The 22,842-nt window shown below is 44.5% G+C and overlaps 1 protein-coding gene across 5 annotated transcripts in view; it reads left to right on the forward strand.

Moving 5' to 3' along the window:
* Positions 1 to 22,842, forward strand: part of KIF13A (kinesin family member 13A) — a 189,276-nt gene that overhangs the window by 70,108 nt on the left and 96,326 nt on the right. For all 5 annotated transcript variants that reach the window (XM_037893076.2, XM_037893074.2, XM_037893075.2 and 2 more), the window contains exons 3-4: positions 11,927 to 11,939; positions 21,184 to 21,244. In XM_037893076.2, coding sequence (XP_037749004.1) covers positions 11,927 to 11,939; positions 21,184 to 21,244 — 74 coding nt within the window. The remainder of the gene's footprint in view (positions 1 to 11,926; positions 11,940 to 21,183; positions 21,245 to 22,842) is intronic.

Here is a 22,842-nt window from a genome sequence, read left to right on the forward strand (position 1 = left end):
AAAGTGACAGTGAGGGCTCCGATGATGATATTGACTCGAGTAACACGTATGACACGAGTTTGCTTGTGGCATTCACGGACATGCTCACCACCATAGAATGCCGCTTTTGGGCTCGGGAAACAAGCACTGAGTGGTGGGATCACATCGTCATGCAAGTCTGGGATGACGAGCAGTGGCTGCAGATCTTTCGGATGAGAAAGGCCACTTTCATGGGAATGTGTGAGGAGCTCGCCGCCACCCTGCGGCACAAGGACACAAGATTGAGAGCTGCCCTGATGGTGGAGAAGCGGGTGGCTAGTGCAATCTGGAAGCTGGCAACTCCAGACAGCTACCAATCGGTCGCTAACCAGTTTGGAGTGGGAAAGTCGACCGTTGGAATTGTGTTGATGCAAGTTTCAGGGCCATTAATTGCATCCTGCTCAGAAGAGCCATGACTCTGGGTATCATGCATGACGTTGTTGTTGGCTTTGCACAAATGGGTTTCCCTAACTGCGGAGGAGCGATAGATGGCACACACATTCCAATTCTGGCACCAGCCCACGTAGTCTCGGAGTACATTAATCGGAAGGGGTATTTCTCTATGGTTCTCCAGACGCTTGTGGATCACTGTGAGCGTTTCATCGACATTAACGCAGGCTGGCCCGGAAAGGTGCATGACGCACGCTTCTTTTGGAACACTGGCCTGTTTGGGAAGCTGCAAGCCGGGACTTTTTTCCCAGACCAGAAGATCACCGCAGGGGAAGTCGAAATGCCCACTGTGATCCTTGGAGACCCCACTTACCCTTTAATGCCGTGGTTCATGAAACCCTACACAGGGAGCCTTGACAGCAGCAAGGAGCAGTTCAACAACAGGCTGAGCCGGTGCTGAATGACTGTGAATTGTGCTTTTGGCTGTTTAAAGGGCCGCTGGCACTCTGTGGGAAGCTGGACCTGGCTGATCACAGCATCCCCGTGGTTATATCCGCATGCTGTACCCTCCATAACATTTGTGAAGGGAAGGGCGAATGATTCACTCAGGCATGGAACTCGGAGGTTCAACACCTGGAGGCTGAATTTGAACAGCCAGAGAGCAGGGCTATTAGAGGGGCCCAGCGCAGGGCTGCAAGGATTAGGGATGCCTTGAGGGAGCAATTTGAGGCTCAAAGCCACCAGTAATGTCTGGTGCCCTGCACGGGAGTGAAGTGCAGTGGTGCCAATGTTCGTAGGAATCTGTGTTTGCTACGCTGACTTGCAGTGCCTGTTTCTTTCCTGGACTAAGGTATCTTTTACTTTATGCAATAATAAAGAATGTTTTCAAAGCCAAAAAATCCATTTATTGAAAAGAAAATGCATTTATTGAAAAGAAACAACTGCTTGGGAAACAGAAAGGGCAAGGGGGTGGGGTGGGGAATGGTACAATCACAGATTTGCGTATGTCCTGTTATACTCAGCCTTCCTGTCTGGAGTGCTGTGCATTGAGTGCTGCACTTCAGGATGGCTATACTGCATGGTGATGGCGGTTGAATGCAGTGGGTAAGGGTCATAGGGCTGGGTGATGAAGCTACAGGTGTTGGAGGCAGCAGGTGGCGGTAAGAACCCGGATGATGAGTAGTGCTCCACCTGCATGGCTACGAGCACCTGGATAGAGTCCGCTTGGCGCTCCATGATGCTTATCAGCTGCTCCGTGCTTTGCTGCTGGAGCACCGTGCTTTTGTGCCGGCACTCCTTGTTCTGCTGGCGGATCCTACTTTCACTGTCCTGCCACTCCTGCACTTTTTGATTTTCATTATTTGAATGCTGCATTACTTCGTGCAACATATCTTCCTTGCTTCTACATGGCCTCTTTCTGATTTTTTGGAGTCTTTCAGCCAGTGATAACACGGATGGCTGAGATCTCAAGGTTATATCTGTAAAGGCAAAATGCAACACTTAACAGAAGCAGCATTGTTCACACCAGACAGAGCAATGATTCCCCCGTACTAAGGGCAAGCACAGTCTACACAATAGCATAATTTGCCCGTCCCAAAGCGAGCACACATAACACACGGGAGTCTCTGGTGTTCGTCCTTCCCCAAGCACCAGCCGCAGTGACTGGCTACCTTCCTCCTGGCTTGAGAACAGCTCCTGGCTGCATGCATCTAGAGATTCTGGGGTATCTTCCTCCGCTTCAGCACCCTCGCTCCCGCTTTGCTGCTTCTCCTCCTCCTTGTTGAACTAGGCTCTGAAGTGTCCATGGTGGTACTCGGAGTGGAGGTGTTTTGCGTTCAGCTCTTTGTAGAAACGGCAGGTTGCAGGGGCAACACCGGAGTGGCTGTTTGCCTTGCGGGCTTTGCGGTAGGCATTCCGCAGCTCCTGCACTTTAATTCTGCACTACAGTGCGTCCCGGTCATGGCCCCTTTCCATGATGTCCCTTGATATCTGCCCAAAAGTATCGTAATTCCTATGGCTGGAGTGCAGCTGGGACTGGACAGCTTCTTCCCCCCCCCCCCAAACACTGATGACGTCCAGCACTTTGCCATTGCTCCATACTGGGAATCGCCTGGCAAGTGGAGGCATGGTGACCTGGAAAGATTCGCTGAGAGCACTCCACGCCTCATCTGAGGGCAGGGCAGTAGAGTTCAAAGTGATGACCAGAGTGGCTAGAACAGGCATTGTGGGACACTTCTGGAGGCCGATCAGAGCGCACTAACAGACCAGGGCGGCCATGCTGGCGCCGTGGCACTCGAGCGGTGGCGCACAAAATGTTATTCCACTCGCCGAGGTGGAGTACCAGGAGCTCTCTAGCCGCGGAGTCAAAGCGCTCTACGTGCCTTGCCAGTGTGGACGGGTAGCGAGCTAGTGTGCCCGGGGCTCCTTTAATGCGCTCTAACTCACAAGTGTAGCCAAGCCCTAAGACTGAACAAGGGGAAAGAACTTCACCCAGGCTGGAAGGGCACCTGGCCTGTGAAGACTATTATTAGAACCACATTACATGTGAGTTCTCCCCCTAAACCAGTTTCTTTAGTGTATTAAGCTTAGTTTGTGTGCTCTGTTCTGTTTTCTTAGGGCATGGCTACGCTTGCAAATGTAAAGCGCTGTGAGTTAAACCAGCCCTTGGAGAGTGCAGTAGGGAAAGTGTCAGATTCAAGTGCACTGGTGCGGCCACATTAGCAGCTCTTGCAATGCCACAGAGAGCAATGCATGGTGGTAGGTATCCCAGTATTCAAGTGGCTGCAAACTGCTTTACAAATGGGGGGGGGGGGGTGGAGTGGAGTGTGACAGGGAGTGTGTTGTGTATATGTGGGGGGAGAGAGAGTGGGTTTTTTGGGGGCTGAGAGCGTGTCAGCATGCTGTCTTGTAAGTTTAGACAGCAGCAATCCCCCCCCCCCCCCACCTCTCTCTCTCACACTCACAGCAAGCAACATTCCACAGTGATGGCTTGCTTTGTCCCGGAGCAGATAAGCATTCCAGCTGTCAGAAACGGAGCTTCGAAAGGGCATATCTGCATTTCTACAGCCGATTCCAGAATAATGACCAGAGTGGCCACTTGACTTAAGGGGATTGTGGGATGTTTCCAGAGGCCGATCAGAGTACAATAATGCAACACCTCGTTCAGACTGACGCTGGGATGTTTCAGCTGAGGTGCAGCAAGCATTATGCTTCTCATGGAGGTGGATTACCGGGAGCGCTCCAGCTGCAGAGTCCAGGCACTCTTAAGTGCCTTGCCAGTGTGGACGGGTCGTGAGTTAGGGTGCCTGGGGCTGCTTTATTGCGCTCTAACTTGCAAGTGTAGCCAAGCCCTTAGTAATCTGCCTAGTTCTGTCTGCTACCTCCTTAATTTCTTAAACTACATCTGTTATAGTTAATAAATTTATTTCTGGTTTATAATGCAACCCAGTTTATGTGATTTCTAACTGGGAGGGGGGTGAGAAATTGTGCATGCCCTCTTCCACATGGAGAGTCGAAGAGGCAAATATAATATGTCTTTGGATCTGTACTCCAAGGGAGGTGGACATCTGAGTGCTGGAGCAAGTCCCTTAAGCTGAGTCTTCCCAGAGCTGATCTCCAGCTGGGTGTGGCCCTGCCTCTGTGTGTGTGTGTGTGTGTGTGTGTGTGTGAGAGAGAGAGAGGAGATTTTAAGAGCCTGGCTCAGGAAGACCGGTTACAGGGAGCCCATGCTGTCGGAACAGGTAGACTCAGTGGTATCTCAGCACATCAGGTGACTTCCCAGGGGTCCAGCCCATCATAACCACCTCATCTCTTTTGGTAAAAAATTATTTTGGCCATTAAAAATTATATTCATCATTAAATGCTCCCACCATGTTATGACTCTTAAAAAATAAGTTTAGCTGTAGTCAGCTTGAAAATGAGGTGAAGGCCCCATAGTTTATACATCATCTAGAATCTTCATATTTGATTGCTTAGTCTTCTTAAACTAATGCTGAGAAATGAGAAAGATCCACAGAATAGTTACTAAAACGCAAAATAACTATAGTGGAATTACTGTGAAATCACTGGTTATTTGGTGGAGTCAAATAAGACCAGTTTCTCAAAAGGTCCCTGTACTTTTGATTCTCCATTTTTGAGTACCTAATTTTACACCTACTTTTTCATTTCAAAGATGTTGAAAACTCTAATTGAAGTCAATTTGTTAATGCTACTTATAGAGTGGAAGGAAAAGATACTAGATGGGTTTTTGCAGTATACATTTTTTTTAAAATGAAAGCTTCTCTTCTGGTTGATCTGAAGCTTGAATGGAAATATTGGAACAATTCTCCCTGTGGGCCAGCCCGTGTTCCTATGAAAGTCAATGTGAACAAGATTAAGCTGTGTGGGCCGTAGTATAAGTAAATGTTAAACTGCTTTCCATTACACAGAAGTAGCATTATAGCCAGAATATAGAAAAACTAACTGGCATTCTTCTATGCAAAATATTCTGTATGGTAAAGAGACAACATTTTGAAGCTGCTAAAAAGTGTGATATAGGATTTGTTTTCTTTAATAAGAAAACAAAGCATTATTGCAATACAAATCAATGTGCAGTGTCATTAGTAGACAACCGGGTAGGTAAATGCACGCTGGTTACACACCTTCACTTGCTGCTGTTGCCAGTGGTGAATGGCATGTAGCTGTGCTGAAGATGAAATGCGCATGAGTTCAAGGACACATCCCAGCCCAAACCAAGTATACCTTTTGCAGTTAATTCCTTACTGTTTTCAGTAAATCAGAAGTGTATTGTGAATATGATTTTAACAAGATAGAACATAAATTATGGAGTAGCAACACAAAAAACATTTGTAAATGTTTTTACAAATTGGTTTTCTTTAACTGAAGGAAAATTTGAGGGAAATGGTTTATGCATCCTAAAATCTTGGTATACCTCAGTGAAGTTAACCAAACAGTTGAAGTGCTGATGTGAAAGTATGTTTTTGAGTAGGCTATAAGAATGAGTGTGAATAGCTTTTAATTTCTGAAGATTAAAAAACAAAACCACTGGAATTTGGTCATGTTTGTCCTGGTTTTGTAAACAAATTTTTCAAGCTCCTCAAGGTATTCAGACAGGACAGTTTTGAGATCTTTGACCTAGAGAATCACTTGGCCTGAACTGGTAGTGGACAGGTTATTCTTGGAACTGGGTTATTCTATAGCTCTCCACATCAAACAGATTGAAACTAAAGTCAGATAATGTTTTGCAATGTTTCTTGACGTCCTCCACGTTTTTCTCTTTAGGGGGCATCATCTTGTGACATCTAGAGTTTTGGTTTTCAGTAAGTTTAAACTCGACACTGAAATACGCACATCTACAATTGATCATTTTTTCCATGTTTTGGATCTTGCAAGTGCCTGTAGTGTAAAGCGAAGACAGTTATACTGTTTGCTGTAACTGAACTGTATGCTAATCTTTGCTTGTTTTCTGATTCTTGTCCTTTTTTGAAGTGGAGACACAATTTTTTTCAGCATGTGTTCTGCTGGGTTTACAGCTACAGAATCATTTTTCTCATCTTGAATGAGATAATACATTACTAAATGGATTACAGTGCTAATGGATACAGGGCTTGGGGTCTATGTGTTGTTTGGCACATCTTTCAAAACAGTGATATACATTGACGTGAAAATCTAGTTGCACTGAAGGAAGTTAATACTGGTAAATCATAACACATCTCCAGATTATTGTCTTTTGAAATATCAATTAAATTGCATATGCTAAAATAAATAAATAAATAGCAAGTCCTTAGATCAAAATAAATCTTGTGGTGCTTCTCCTTCTGAATTATTGCCAGGATGATGATTACCGTGAATTGGCAGAAAGTTCCAAATTACAATATATATTTTTCTTTTTAGTTATCTAAGATAGTTGAATGATTCCGGAGACCTTTTGCCCTTGTTGCTGCCGGTGGAACCAGCAGGTGTTCTTGTGGTTGAGTTGCTAGTTTGGGCTTGCTGTCAAGAAAAGAATTTTGGAACAATAGGAAGTAGCTAATCCCTGTGGTTTGAAATCAAGAAAATCTGCTGGAGTGATGGGCATCTTGCTGGATGAAATTGGCAATTGGGAGCTTGCATCTGCCCACCACCAATAAAAATTTCACTGTTTAAGAAAAAATATAAAGTATGTTTCAGAGGATAACAGGAAAAAATTACCCAATCATATCTGCATAAATTTAAGGAAATATTTTACAGAGGATGTATAAAACTATTTGTTCCTTAAGAAAACCTTCTGGATACAGTTGCACCTCAGTAGATCCACTTCACAAAGGACTATTGATGTGAGGGTTATACACTCAGGATTGTTTTGCTCAGAAAGACAATTAAGTGACTCCACATGGCATCTGTCTCCCCTTTCCTCAACTGGATACCCTGTGTGTTTGGTGATCCTGTGGAGGGTCAAGGAGGGACATGTGTGGTCTGCCCATCAGCCCTGCAGAGAATTTCCCTGTAAAGTTAATATATCCCCAGACTGTTAATTTTGCCGCCTCCTCAAAACCACTGGGTGTGAGGCTGTCCATTAAGAAGCAGTGGAGCACTCCTTTCCACAGCAGCTGTGCTGTTGAGTAAGGTTGGAGGGTGTTGAGCTGGTGCAGGGTCAGTGTACAGACAGCTCCATTCTCCTGCTGGTCTCCTGACATGCCTGAGTATTTCTTTGAATGTATGCCTGTCTTGATATGAGTAATTGGACATGGGTGAAGCCTCATTTCTTGGGAGACAGGATTAAGGAAGTAAGTGGATCAGCAGGCTGGAAATAGAATGTCTATACTAGCTAAAATAAGGGGGAACAACATCCAGAGAACATTTACAATGGGCAAGATAACAATGGATAAAGCATAAAAAGAGGTAACTAATAAGTAGTACACAGAATGTGTGTACTGTACAGAGATTGGTTCCTACAAAGTGATGAACCCTATCCCAAAGCATGTAATGCAATGTAATGTGTAAATATATGTAAAGAAAGAGGTTTTCTGTGTAACTGTAGATGTGTGATATGCCCTAGGCCAGTAGTTTTCAACCTGTTATCGGTCTGCAGTGTCTGAGTCTGCAAAAGGCTGTTGTTACTATAGAGCAGTACTTTTCAACTGTGGTCTGTGGACCAGTTGGGGGCCGCAGACTGTCTACAATTTCCAAAGGGATCTGCACCCCCATTTGAAAATTTTAGGGGTCTGCAAATGATAAAAGGTTGAAAACCAGTGCCCTATACCCACCCCCTACTCTTGAGACTGATCAGCTCAGTGTAGCTTTGCTGAATGCCAAATAAAGGAACCTGAGCATTGAGACTGGAGTCTAACTGAATTCTTGGGGAACTGAGTGGAAGAGATCTCAGGGGAACCCTCATAGGGAGCAAATTCTGTCTCTCCCTCACACTTCCTTTCCCTTAACTCCGTCTGCCAGGACTTCCTGCAGTGGGAGGTGATCAGACAGCTGCTCTGTAACACCATTGAAAATTGTTTTGTCTTCAGCAAAAGTAGACTTCTGGAGTTGCAGCATTTATATGAGAGCAAGATTTGGCCCCATGAGCTTACTGGTTGGGAACTTAGTAACCAGGTGGTTCGGAATTTTTTTTGTTGGCGCCCCCATCGGTGGTGGTTGGATAGATGAATCCCCTCATAAATGCCCTAGCCCCTTTGCTACAGTCTTTCCCTCTTTCTGTCCATTTTCTCTGCTATCCTTTCCTGTTTCTTCCCTGATTGTCACACAGTCACCTATATGTATTTTCTTGTCTTTCTTTTCTGTTTCTTCTAAAAGCAAAATAAGAGCCCCTGTGGCTTTGTTTTGGGCTCTGATTTGGCAAAGCACTTAAAGCATATGCCTAAGGCCATCCTGAATCATAAAAGCGCTTATGCACGTAAATCCCATTGATATCAGTAGGACTCAGTCATCTTCTTAAAGTTAAGCACTCACTTCAGCACTTTGCTTTGAACTGTGGCATTAATTTTTGCTTGCTTTCTTTATACTCGATGATAACATTAGTTGGAGCAGCTTGTGAAAGGGCAGAGTTTTCAATCAGCTGCTCCCCTACTTTTCCCAAATGCAAGGGGAGCTGTGGATTACTTCCTTTCTCTCTCTCTCTCTCTTTATCCCCCCGCCCCTCCCCCTCCGAGTCGCAAAACTTTTCCCATCTCCACTGTTTCTATTTCTATTGTCTACCCTTATGAACCTAAATCAGTCTAGTTCCTCAGGTTGGGAGACCCTGTAGTTAGTTGTACAAGAAGTTGTAGACACAACTGTCATCATTAGAGGGTGAACTGCACTTTAGATCCCTTTATGGTGTCAAGTATCAGATGGGTAGCCGTGTTAGTCTGCATACACAAAAACAATGAGGAGTCCGGTGGCACCCTAAAGACTAAAAAATTTATTTGGGCATAAGTTTTCGTGGGTAAAAAAACCACTTCTTCAGATGCATGGAGTGAAAATTACAGATGCAGGTATGGGCACTGCTATGGGTAACCGCATGACCCCACAGTATGCCAACATTTTTATGGCTGACTTAGAACAACGCTTCCTCAGCTCTCGTCCCCTAGTGCCCCTCCTCTACTTCCACTACATTGATGACATCTTCATCATATGGACACATGGGAAGGAGGCCCTTGAATTCCACCTGGGTTTCAACAATTTCCACCCCACCATCAGCCTCAGCCTGGACCAGTCCACACAAGAGATTCACTTCCTGGACAGTACAGTACAAATAAGTGATGGTCACATAAACACCACCCAATACCAGAAACCTACTGATGGCTACACTTACCTACATGCCTCCAGCTTCCATCCAGGGCACATCACACAATCCATTGTCTACAGCCAAATCCTAAGATACAACCGAATTTGCTCCAGTCCCTCAGACAGAGACAAACACCTACAAGATCTTTATCAAGCATTCTTAAAACTACAATACCCACCTGGGGAAGTGAGGAAACAGATTGACAGAGCGAGACTGGTACCCAGCAGTCACCTACTACAGGACAGGCCCAACAAGGAAAATAACAGAACACCACTGGCCATCACGTACAGCCCCCAGCTAAAACCTCTCCAGCACATCATCAACGATCTACAACCTATCCTGGAAAATGATCCCTCACTCTCACAGATCTTGGGAGGCAGGCCAGTCCTCGCTTACAGACAGCCCCCCAACCTGAAGCAAATACTCATCAGCAACTACACACCACGCCACAGAAACACTAACCCGGGAACCAATCCCTGTAACAAACCCCATTGCCTACTCTGTCCCCATATCTACTCTAGCAACACCATCAGAGGACCCAACCACATCAGCCACACCATCAGAGGCTCATTGACCTGCACATCTACCAATGTGATATATACCATCATGTTCCAGCAATGCCCCTCTGCCATGTACATTGACCAAACCGGACAGTCTCTATGTAAAAGAATAAATGGACACAAATCAGACATCAGGAATGGTAACATGCAAAAGCCAGTAGGAGAACACTTCAATCTCCCTGGACGTTCTATAATAGATTTAAAAGTAGCCACACTTCAACAAAAAAAAACTTCAGAAACAAACTTTAAAGAGAAACTACAGAACTAAAATTCATTTGCAGATTTAACACCATTAATTTGGGCTTGAATAGGGATTGGGAGTGGCTGGCTCACTACAAAAGCAGCTTTCTCTTTCTTGGTATTGACCTCTCCTCTTCAGTTATTGGGAGTGGGCCACATCTACCCTGATTGAATTGGCCCTGTCAACACTGGTTCTCCACTTGTATGGTAACTCCCTTCTCTTCATGTGTTAGTATAATAATACCGCATCTGTAATTTTCACTCCATGCATCTGAAGAAGTGGGTTTTTACCCACGAAAGCTTATGACCAAATAAATTTGTTAGTCTTTAAGGTGCCACGGACTCCTTGTTGTTTTTGTAGATCCCTTTAGTCCATTGCAGGTGTGCCCCTTTGGGAATTAGGCCTCACTACCTTCACCCATCTCCGGGTGGAACTATGCTGTTTAACTGCTCCAGGACTGGATCTGTGGGTGGCAGTCCACCTGTTTCCCAACAGTGTTAACACTATAGGCTGAACAGAGTTTATAAACTGAGGTGTATCTGATATTATCTGTGTGATATGATTCTGGCTGAATGCATAGAATTAAATCAAAAGAAGCTGCAAGGGGGAAACCAACAGGAAACAAAATAATGGCAAAAACCTGAGACCTGTGACAGCCGCTGATTAAAGCGACTCAAAAATCATTTCTTCAAAACAAAAGATTATTTATTCATTCACCCAAAGGTACAAAGCATACAGAACAAAAGAGTAAAAATAGTAAAGGTCTATACACACATTTCCCTTTGCCTAAGCCTTATTCATTCTTTGCAAGCCTTGGTACATTTCATCCATCTCTGGCTAGGGAGAAGCAGAGTGCCTTGCTAGAATTTGTGTGTGTATTTTGTCCCATTTCCTCCTCCCCCCAGCTTGTATGTCTTTCAGCTCTTACGGACACTCTCTGAGTAGCCCCCAGGAACTCACTCAACCCCACCCTTTTCTAGGGCTGGGTTCCTAGAATGGCTTAATATCTTCCTTTGACCCTAGGCATAGCCTTGGGAAGAGTAAACCTTTGTAGCCTTGACAGAGGGTTTGTCTACACTGGCACTTTACAGCGCTGTAACTTTCTCGCTCAGTGGTGTGAAAAAACACCCTTATGAGCGCAGCAAGTTTCACTGCTGTAAAGCACCAGTGTAGACAGTGCGCCAGCACTGGGAGCTACGCCCCTCGTGGAGGTGGGGTTTTTTTAGAGCGCTGGGAGACCTCTCTCCCAGCGCTCTGCCATGACTACATAAGTCACGGCGCTGCCATGGCAGCGCTTTAACATTGCCAGTGTAGACTAGCCCAGAGTTAAGCAGGTAGCTTCTTCTCAGTTGATAGCCCAGTCCTTGTTATTTTAACTCCTTTGAAACTATTTACTGTACATGTCATGTCTGTGCCATCATTTTGTTTCCCCCTTACAAGTTCCTTTGATCTAACTCTATGCATTCTATCAGGATAATATCACACACCTAAACTGAGATGCAACTGATATTTATAAAAAATAGATATTTCCCAGTTCTAAGCAAACCGCAAGATAAAGATGTTCAGTCTTTTTTGTTCTTCCTCATTTAATAACCAAACTTGCTCTGCCAAAGTAGTAAATGTGTAGATTTGCTTAAATTCTAATCCTGCAACATATGTAACATGTTGGACTTCTGGGCCGATGCTAAACCCCGTTGAAGTCAATTGGGCTATGCCCTGCCACAGCAAGTGGTCATCTTACATTTCAGATTAAATATATATAATATTACATAATTAGTATTGGATACCAATACCTTGTACACTTGATTTTACTTATGTACGAAGCATTTAATATGAAAAGTTCAAAAGTATGCTAGACGTTCACCTTGTTTGTATTTGTTCCTTTTTATTGCCTTCCTGTGATCTGCCTGATGTGTTGGCAATCCTCTTTGCGGCCATTGCTGATTCTCCAACATCTAGAAAACCACCAAAGGTAAGTGTTTGATGTCTCATTTTGTAAATATATTGACTTCAAAAGTGCTGAATATTGAAGAAATGCCCAGTATCTTCTATTAGCATGTTATGTGAATGTTGCCGTTAAAGGAAAATCTATTAAAGAAACACTTGTTTCATGTATTATGTTCAAATTACAGGTTTCTTAGATCAAACTTAAATTGCATGTTAATTAGATTAAAATATACAGAAAGATAAAGCAACACTGCTTCTTAAAATTGTGCAACCAGGAGATGCTGTTGTTTTAGTACGTTTTTTGAAAATTCTTTTGTAGGTGGAAATAAGTGCTCCATGCAGAATAATACATCATTACACATAATGTTGCTTTTTAAAAAAAAATCCTATATTTTAAAAGTAGTAAAATGCAGGAAATGGATTTGATAAGAAGCAAATTGTCCTTTTTTGTAAACGGCATTCTTCAGGTTTGATTATCTGACAAAGTAGCCTGTGAGCACCTGACACAGTAAATACCCTAGAGAGGATTTTCTGAACTATATGTTTTTTTTAAAAAGTTGGGGGGACAGGTGACAACACTGCTTTAATGATAAATAGTCACCACCTTGTTCTTTAATGTTATTTTTGTTTATTTTTCTTCTCTTAATGTTGAAGGTAGAATCAGGTATAAAGTGCAGGTACCAGTGATAAGTTAGAACACTACTTTCTAAAATATAGCTTGTGTAAGCATGTGTGAGACGGATCAAGCCAGCTGCCATTTCATTTTCAGGCTTCTAACGTTTTTTTTATCCTTCTGTTTGGCAAACATTGGACTACTTTTATTTCTGTACTCCAGACGGAGGTGGAATTACCACGTCTGGGTTCTTCTTTTGTGTTACTTCCTTGATTTTTGTACCATAATTCTTTATGATGGTGGGAGTGTGTAGGAATCTGGAATTGGGCTTTAGTTGCTTCTGCAAAGGGAGTACAACAGCACAAAACACTTGTCTAGGTCATCAAAGAATAGTAATTGATGTATATTTTAATAAAAATAGCCATCTAACTACAAGATTAGGTGTTTTGACCTACCTTACCAACTCTTCTGAAAATTAAAAATGTCTGCAGTTAAATAGTAATGCTGTGTGTCATTCTGAAGATTTCATCAAGCAAAGGAGGATGGGACAGAGTACTGTAATGCAGTAAAGCATTCGGTTGTTAAGGTATTTGAAATATAAAGCAAAATTTTAATCTAAAATTTCAAATTTTAATTAGGTCTTGGGCAGGTGAAGGTAAATGGGATGCTAAGTTGGTTTTAAAGAGGAAATGCTGTGTGTTCTACATAGAAAAGAAAGGAAAATATTAGACCTTGTATTTGTGTTTGGAAAAATAAATTAACTTTTTCATGTTGCCCATACTAGCTACAAAGTCTTATTATATGCCTCTGTTATATTAGTGTGAATTGATAGAGAAGCTTTCTGTACTCTTATGTAACATTGTGACATATCTAATGCAAAATAGGACTATTGATCATCATAAAAATTACAATTATTTAACATTTAATTTTATAATTTTACAAAAATATAGTCACATTTCCTTGTGTGGTCTTTCCTTATCATATTGGAGATAAAACACAGTAATCTGCCTCACATTATAATGTAAAAACTTGTGCATATGTCAAACTTGAACTGTGGTCGTGTTACTGAGATTTTAATTAATCTTCACACTATAATGCAAAACTTTTAACATGTGTATAAGGTTCCCCTATCTGTTGGAGGCAGAAGGAAATTTTTGTTCTGCTACAAGTGATTGTGTATTGTACACTCCTCTGTAGGTGTATGTGCAACCAATGCACTCAAATCAGAGACTTTTGGTACTGTACCAGCAGGTGGCACGTGCTTCCACTATCCTCATGCGCTGAGCCCAGTTTATAAAGGGGTGTGATCAGTTCCTCTCAGTTCCTTCTTACTGTCTGTGGTGAGTGTTAGAGCTCCCCATCAGTCTTTGAGCTCCAGTTTAGCCAGCCTTTAGGAAAATTCTCCTTCTGTATATAGTTCTAGCTTAGCCTAGTTTTAGCTTTAGAGTAGTTTGTAATTTGGAGAACTTAGGTTGGGCTACCATGCAGAAATCCCCAGGTTTCAAATGTGCCACCTGCAATGCTGTAATCCCTGTTAGTGACAAGCATAAAAATTATCTAATCTGTTTAGGTGAGGGACATGTGAGCGATTAATGTCCTATTTATACCTCCTTCCCAACAAGAATGAAAAAGGAAAGGGAATTTCTCCTCAAGAAGGAGATAAATCCCTCTTCAGAGCCTGACCCAAGGACAATGTGGTAGCATAATGTCCTCAGCATGTTCAATAAAAGGAAGTTTTTGCACAAATCCGAATATTAAGTGCTTCCTTAGGGCATCAGCCTTATTCCAACCCTGTAAGGTCATAGAGTGTGACCTTGGAACCTTCTTCTTACAGAACTGCCCAGAGTGAACCCCTGCAGGAAGTGTCATTATACTTCTTATCCATTAAAGTAGACCACCTGAGGGCTACTATCTCCAGTCAGATGAGTGTTTTATTTGAAATGGATGGCGTTCTCTGAGACAAGATTTGCAATTTTAATGCAGACAGGTAGTCCTCACAACTGTCATAGCGTTCATTCCTTAAATAAATTCAAGAAATATTCCTTCTTTAGTTAAGCATCAAAGACTAGTCCTTAGGGGCATTGATAACTGCAAGGTGGAGTTATCATGTGTCCTGTATTAAGATCTGCTAGATGGCTTTTAGTTCACCAAATTCTGCATATTGGCCAATGCCATTTCATTTCTTTTGTCAGATTCTTTTGTATTAGTGCCTCGGGAAACTGTAGGAAATATTTGTATATAGAATGTTTGTTTTGGAAGCCCATATTTAAAGGATGATGCTGCTTCCCACTTGGGAGGCATACTTTTATGAAAATCTCATTGTAGTGGATCTGAGGATGTTAGCATGAATAGGAAAATTTATCCATGTTTATCTTTCTTTGAATGATATGGTGTCACGGATCCACAGGATCAGTGCTATGCCCTCACTTTTGGAATAGTCTCTAGGAGTAACCCCTTCAGGTGCCTTCCTCCCCACCCCCAAGGGCAACAGTGCCAGAACCTCGGTAGAAAGGGGGGCACGAGGCCCCACCCTTCTCTGTGGCCCCGCCCTCTGCTCCTCCTCTTCCTACTGAGGCCCTTTTCCCGGCCAGGCCAGAAGCCAGAGCTGGGCAGTGGTAAGAGCCACCCAGGGAGCCCGGGCTACTGTGGGGAGTCCCGAACTGTCCACCTGCCCTGATCTCCACCCACTGCAATTTAGCACTATTGAAAGATGCATATTATGTTGGAGCATGGGGTAGGTGGAATCTTAACTGTGTATGTAAAGTATAGTCTGTTTGACCACTTTTAATTGCCTTAGTAGCGTGGGAGTTCAGTCAATTGTAAAGTGGCTAATTCTTAAAAACGGCATCCAATCCAGTGAAAACTGGCAAGGGACCTACCAAACTACAGAAGCCATAAGAAGTGGGAAATATTTTACATGATAATATGATATTAAAACCACTGATGTGGACAGTTCCTTTCTTTGGAAGAACAAAATATACAGTTTTCAAATGAATCATTTATAACATACAGGCCAACTCGTAGGTAAAAAATGTCTCAAAGAAAATGTAGACAGTCCTGAGCAATCCTTTTAATTGTGTTTCTTAACATACCATATAGTGAGGTGGATATGGCACTCCTATTATAAACTATCACACACCTACTAGCCAGAAGACAGTATGAAAGATAAGTGGGGACCCAGTCATTGAGCTCCAGGGGCAATTCTCTGCTGATAATACAAACCCCACCTCTCCCTGTTTGGAATATGGCAGATGCTACTAGGGTATTGTCCCAAACTACCAGGAGGTGGGCTTCATCTTGCATGACAGTCTCTGCCTGGTAGGATTTCTGTTTTTCGTTTGGCTGATGGAAGGAGAGAAGGAATTTTTTTCTTCCTCCCTTGTTCCCAACACATGAACGTTGGGCAGGGGACTCCAATCTCCTACTTGCCTCTCTAATGAGGGAGAGGTTGTCTTTGTCGCTGAACCCTCTCTTCTAGCCTCTTTTTCTAGGTCATCCTCCCCATGAATAATTTCAGTCCTTCTGTTGCTGCTGATTGTTTTCCCATGCAATAACAGAGTGACACTAATGTAATTATCAGTTTTTCTGCTGCTGAAAGGGTTCTGAATACCAGCAGTGAAACAGGCCAGATTTAAGGTTCATTTAGATGCTTAGCAAAGCGGAGCCACTAGAGCTTCAGGTATACATACACTATATGCAGAAATACAAAATTCTGCATGTCTTTTGTGTATTGAAAGATCTTAATGTAATGTATTCACATGGTGAGCTGAGTTAAGGGTACCAGAACTGAGTTTCCTGCCTGACCTTCATGTAACTTAAATCTGAATCACAATACCACAGCCATTTTGAATTTATTTATAATATGGCTGTTGCTTGGTAACTATATGCAGTGGTGAACTGGAGCCAGTTCGCACCGGTTCACTGGAACCGGTTGTTAAATTTAGAAGCCCTTTTTAGAACTGGTTGTCCTACGAGGGACAATCTGTTCTAAAAGGGATTCTAAATTTAACAACCGGCCAAAAGTGGCGCCTTAGGCGCCGACCCTGTTGGTGCCCCAGGGCTGGAGCACCCACAGGGAAAATTGCAACAGCTCCCCGCCCCAGCTCACCTCGCCTCTGCCTTCTCCCCTGAACGCGCCGCCCCACTCTGCTTCTCCACACACACACACCCCCCCCCCCCCCCGGCAAATCAGTTGTTCGAGCGGGAAGCCTGGGAGGGCTGAGAAGCAGGCGGCGGCTTCGCACTCAGGCCTGCGGAGGCAGAGGTGAGCTGGGGCGGGAGGGTGTGAGGAGGGCCGTCCGCGCCACAGCAGGTAACCCGAGGGGGGGTGCGCAGGGGAACCGCTCCCCACCCCAGCTCACCCCCGCCTCCCTGGGCTTGAGCGCGAAGCCGCCGCCTGCTTGTCAGCCATCTCTGGTTTCCCACGCGAACAGCTGATTTATGGGAAACCGCGGGGGGGGAGGGGGGGGCAGAGAAGCAGAGCAGGGTGGTGCGTTCACGGGAGGAGGCGGAGGTGAGGTGAGCTGGGGCCAGGTGGGGAGCACCCATTTTCCCATGGGTGCTCCAGCCCCGGAGCACCTACAGAGTCGGTTGCTCCCCCCATAGTTTTGCTACCCCGCCCCTAGGAGCCAGAGGGACCGGCCGGATGCTTCCCGGGAGCTGCCCCAGGTAAGCTCCACCAGGACTCCTCACCTCGCCCTCTGGCTCTTAGGGGCGGGGTGGGGTGGGCACCCACTACGGTGGCCCATGAGACCCTCCTGCCTGGTTCCAGGGGCAGGCAGGGGACAGGGAAGTGGGGTGGATAGGGCGGGGGTGGGGCATCAAGGAACATGGGGGGTTGGATGGGGCAGGAGTGGCGGGGGCGGGCCACGACCCCCTCTTGGGGTGAGGAGGGACCGGTTGTTAAGATTTTGGCAGCTCATCACTGACTATATGAATATAATTATTGAACTCGGAGCTTGCATCATCATTGAATAAACTCCTATGATGCAATGGTGGATGTATGTATTAGCTCAGATGACCTAATCAGGATTGGCCCCATTGTACTGAGTGTTGTACAATCAAAGATTAATAGACTAGAATGTGTCTTTGTATTTCAAAGTTGCATATAACTAAAAACGAGGGATGTGTACCCAGATGCCTTATATACCTTTAACAATTTGTATTTCTAAACATCTGAATTTTAGTAGACTTCATATAGAATAATTGTCTGTTTCCAGTCTTTGCCTACCGTAGTGGGTTCTGACTTGAATATTATAAAGAGTGTGTGTTATTTTTATATTACACATACAAAAATAACTTTAAAAGAATATTAAGGTGTAAAGACAATTATGCAAAAGTTAGAGAATGCTAGAATCAAGGTTGTCTTTGAAACGTTGCATATGCACAAAGGGGTCGGATTGTCATAATAGTGTTTACATGACTTTATACTATTTTCTTCATTAGATCCCTGCCTCATTCAGTGTGCAGGAGGGATGATGTTACTCAGTGAGCATCTATTCAATATTTTGCTTTACTCTCATTGTTCAATATGTGGTCCTAGACCTCATTTACTGCACACTGTGCAAACCCTTCTCTGAAGACAGAATTATTAATTTCCTCATAAGTTTTATCGTGCTGATCATTAGTGTTCAAGGACTTCACAGTACCCCTATGAGATAAGGGTGATATTGTCCCTACTTTATGGATGGGGAGCTGAGGCACAGAGAGGTCAAAGTCAAAAATGTACACTAATTCTCAGTGTCCTATTTGAGACCCCTAGTTTCCTTGTCTAGCGATGTTACCTCCACTCAGCAGGCTCCTTCTCCAGTCTGTCTTTCCACCATCCCTGTGTCCAGTCATTGTCTCCCAGCTCCCGGTCCCAGTTTCCTTGCCTGGCTAGTCTTAGGCCTGGTCTACACTACACAGTTAGGTCAACGTAAGACAGCTTACCGCAACCTAATTATGTCAGCGTACACACTACAGCCTTGTCTCGCCGATGTAAGTGCCATACTGCACCATCATAACTCCACTTGCACGAGAGGTGTAGGGCTTATGTCGTTGTAGTTAGGGAGACACAGTATCTGTGTAGACAATGCATGACTTACATCACCTGTTAGCTGTCTTGACAATTTTAGGGCTCTGTAGCCTTGAAATTGACAAGAAAGCCGGGCCCCAGCTCCCTGCTCCCAACCAGGCTGCACCCACCTTGCTCTCCACTCAGGGAGGTGAGAAGCCCAAGCTGCTGCCCCCCAGCTCCTGGTGGGGAGCTGTGAGCTTTGGCTCTCAGCCCTCTCTCTCTTCTCCCCCCCACCGCCCCACTCCTGGTGAGGACACGCACCATTGACAGAAGGAGAGTAGTGTAGACATAATTACTGCAGTGGCTGTAAGTTGACCTAACATAGGTCAACTTAAGTCTACAGTGTAGGTATGCAATTAGTCATCATGTATCCATCTGTTTGTGCCCCACACCAGCCTCTCCATTCCCAGTCTTCTTGCCTGGCCACCTACAACACCCAGTCAGTTCCCTTGTTACCAGAGCCTCCAGTTCCAGTTTCATCAGGCTTCTTGTCCGTATCTGCTCCCTTTCCTCTCTCCCCAGCCTCCAAGTCAGGTGTTATCATCCATGCTGCTTAGGTGCCAGGGACAGGTAGATCATTGAGAGCACAGGAGAGACAGGCTTCCTCTTCTCAGTTCTGGTGCCTTACCCTGCCCAGAGTGGTCAGTTTTGGGGAAAGTCCAGCTTTGCCTTGTAGACCTGGACTGGAGCATGCCCACTTGTTTTTTGGGGATGGCACGTGTGCAATGTGGTCAGCACTAGGAGCTGTGAGGGGTTAGAGCAGGGGTGGGCAAAATACAGCCCACGGGCTGAATCTAGCCCATCTAACATTTCTGTCCAGCCCACCAGGCTCTTTGGCTGCCTCCTCGCAATCTCCGCGCCGCTAAAAGTCCTGCGGGGCACTCAGGCAGGCTGCCTGCCTGCTGTGGCTCCACGCCATTCCCGGAAGCAGATCGCTGCTGCTGGCATGTCTCTGTGCGCCCCTGGCAGGGGAGGGCTGGAAGGTGGCTCTGCGCGCTGCTCCCGCCTTCAGTACCATTCTCACAGCTCCCATTGGCCGGTTTCGGCCAATGGGAGCTGCGAGGCTGGTGCTTGTGGGCACAGGCAGTGCACGGAGACTCACTGCCCTTCTGCCCCCAAGGGGCATGCAGAGACATGCCACGGTGCCAGCAACCGGCCGCTTCCAGGGGCGGCGTGGGGCCACAGCATGCAGGCAGCGTGCCTGAATGCACCGCTGGCTGGGAGCTGCCTGTGGTAAGCACCTCCCGGCCAGAGCCTGCACCTCACACCCCTGCCCTCCCCCAGCCCTCTGCCCCAGGTCAGAACCCCCTCCTGCACCCAAATTCCCTCCCAGACCATGTACCCCACTTTCACTCCAATCCCCAGCCCAGAACCCCCTCCTGCACCAAACTCCCTCCCAGAGCCCACACCCCTTCCATTAATATAGAAATGTGCAGTCCGTGACGACTTAGCAAAATTCTTGGAGTGGCCTCCCTGCGAAAATTATTGCCCACTCCCGGGTTAGAACATGCTCACTGTGTACCAAATCTTCTTAGTTATTAGTAATTAAAAATCTCCAAAATCTCTTCTTAGCATGTGCAAATGCAGATTTTTGAAAGGCTTGTAACTTGGCCAAAGTTGGGCAGATTTCCCCAGTAATAGCAACAGTCTCAGGCCCTGACAAATTTCAAGACTTGGCTGCAAAGTATGCTGATGCTATAGCTTCTCAAAGAAACGGTTCTAAGAATTTTTTAACATGGCTAAACTTATTTCTCCCTACCCTCTTTCTCAGAAAAGGGTGAACTGCTTTGGCTGAAACGTTCCAAAAAAAATTAGCCTTAGGTGGACACCTGACATGGAATATTTCAGCTCAGATACTTAAAGCTGGCAAAGTCTTATATGCAACTGAAAACAGTCTTATAATGGAAAGTGTGGGGCAACCTTAATAATGGTGCTACCAGCCCTCCCTGTAATAGCTACCCCCCTTCTCCCACCCCCAATGCTATGAACTGAATTCATAGAACTCTGGGAAAACTGTTCAACATAGGAAGACAAATGTGGCTCTCACATTTTTGCGTTGTTTTACTTATCTTAAGTATTATGGTAACTTAAATATTTTTAAAACAAAAATTTTGGAGTATAGGTTAGATATGCAACCAAGGACAAATCTCAGACTTTGAGACTATTTTACTCCTGATGGGATCTGTATTAGATTCTGTGGAATTAGTGACAGGTTTTGGAGTAACAGCCGTGTTAGTCTGTATTCGGAAAAAGAAAAGGAGTACTTGTGGCACCTTAGAGACTAACAAATTTATTTGAGCATAAGCTTTCGTGAGCTACAGCTCACTTCATCGGATGCATTCAGTGGAAAATACAGTGGGGAGATTTATATACATAGAGAACATGAAACAATGGGTGTTACCATACACACTGTAACCAGAGTGATCACTTAAGGTGAGCTATTACCAGCAGGAGTTGGGGGGGGGGGGGGGGGGGGGGGGAGGAGCGTGGAAATAGTGTGGTGCATCTGTCATTCCAACAGGTATGAGGAGTTGTGCTTCAGGGATGGATGTCTTGTGTGTTGGAAGCTCTTCATTTGTCTTTTACACTCTTATGCAGGTGTTTGCCTTTGATTACTGCTTCTGGTCCATGGATGAATCAAACACCACAAAATATGCAGGTAAGTCACTGATTTTCACCATATTTGACAATGAATAAATGCTTTGAAAATGGATAATTTTCTGTTTCTTTGGCTGATCCACTGACCTTTTTCTCATTAAAACAGACTTTTGGCCTTTCAGTGGATTAGGCCCACCAGAGTGGATTCTCCTCAGCTCAAAAGAATACAAAATTTATGGGGCCCACTATAATGTTACGAAAGGAGGCTTTTTTTTAACCTATAAGCTTTAATGTTTTCTTCCTTCTTTCACTCCCTTCTAGCCTCCTTTGAGGAATGATTCTTTCAGTTAAGGTGAAATTTCAATTCTCTAGCAGAAATTACTTCTGGGTCCTAATACTAGTCGTGAGTCTATGTGTTTTCCATGCCTCACACCAAGATTGAGGCAGAGCCCACTGACTGCTGCAAAGAGGAAAAATCTCTCTTCATCAAAACATTTAATCATTGTCACTCAAACCCTAGTAAGCAGATGACAGGTCAAATTTCCAACTTGTACCCTTCTCTAGTAGCTTGATGTTCAATGTCAGACTGTCAGGCCAGTCACTACTGCCTCTTGTCATATAACTTCTTCTTTTTATTACCTTAAAACTTTTAATATCTGAAAAAGGAATCATTTTGATTGAATAGACATTATTTGTATCTTCAGAAGACACTGGCATTAGGGGATGGTCTAATGACATGAACTAGCTTTAGCTATGCTACCTCTTACAGAATGTGCCTTTTATTGTTAAAAGAAAAGGAGTATTTGTGGCACCTTAGAGACTAACAAATTTATTTGAGCATAAGCTTTCGTGAGCTACAGCTCACTTCATCGGATGCATTCAGTGGAAAATACAGTGGGGAGATTTATATACACAGAGAACATGAAACAATGGGTGTTACCATACACACTGTAACAAGAGAATGATCACTTAAGGTGAGCTATTACCAGCAGGAGAGCATGGGCGGGGGGGGGAACCTTTTGTAGTGATAATCAAGGTGGGCCGTTTCCAACAGTTGACAAGAACGTCTGAGGAACAGTGGGGGGTGGAGGGGGGGAAAAACATGGGGAAATAGTTTTACTTTGTGTAATGACCCATCCATTCCCAGTCTCTATTCAAGCCTAAGTTAATTGTATCCAGTTTGCAAATTAATTCCAATTCAGCAGTCTCTCGTTGGAGTCTGCTTTTCAAGTTTTTTTTTGTTGAAGAATTGCCACTTTTAGGTCTGTAATCGAGTGACCAAAGAGATTGAATTGTTCTCCGACTGGTTTTTGAATGTTATAATTCTTGACGTCTGATTTATGTCCATTTATTCTTTTACGTAGAGACTGTCCAGTTTGGCCAATGTACATGGCAGAGGGGCATTGCTGGCACATGATGGCATATATCACATTGGTAGATGTGCAGGTGAACGAGCCTCTGACTGTGTTGCTGATGTGATTAGGCCCTATGATGGTGTCCCCTGAATAGATATGTGGACACAGTTGGCAACGGGCTTTGTTGCAAGGATAGGTTCCTGGGTTAGTGGTTCTGTTGTGTGGTTGCTGGTGAGTATTTGCTTCAGGTTGGGGGGCTGTCTGTAAGCAAGGTCTGGCCTGTCTCCCAAGATCTGTGAGAGTG

The sequence above is a fragment of the Chelonia mydas genome, chromosome 2 (genome assembly GCF_015237465.2).
Source record: "Chelonia mydas isolate rCheMyd1 chromosome 2, rCheMyd1.pri.v2, whole genome shotgun sequence".
Lineage (NCBI taxonomy): Eukaryota > Metazoa > Chordata > Testudines > Cheloniidae > Chelonia > Chelonia mydas.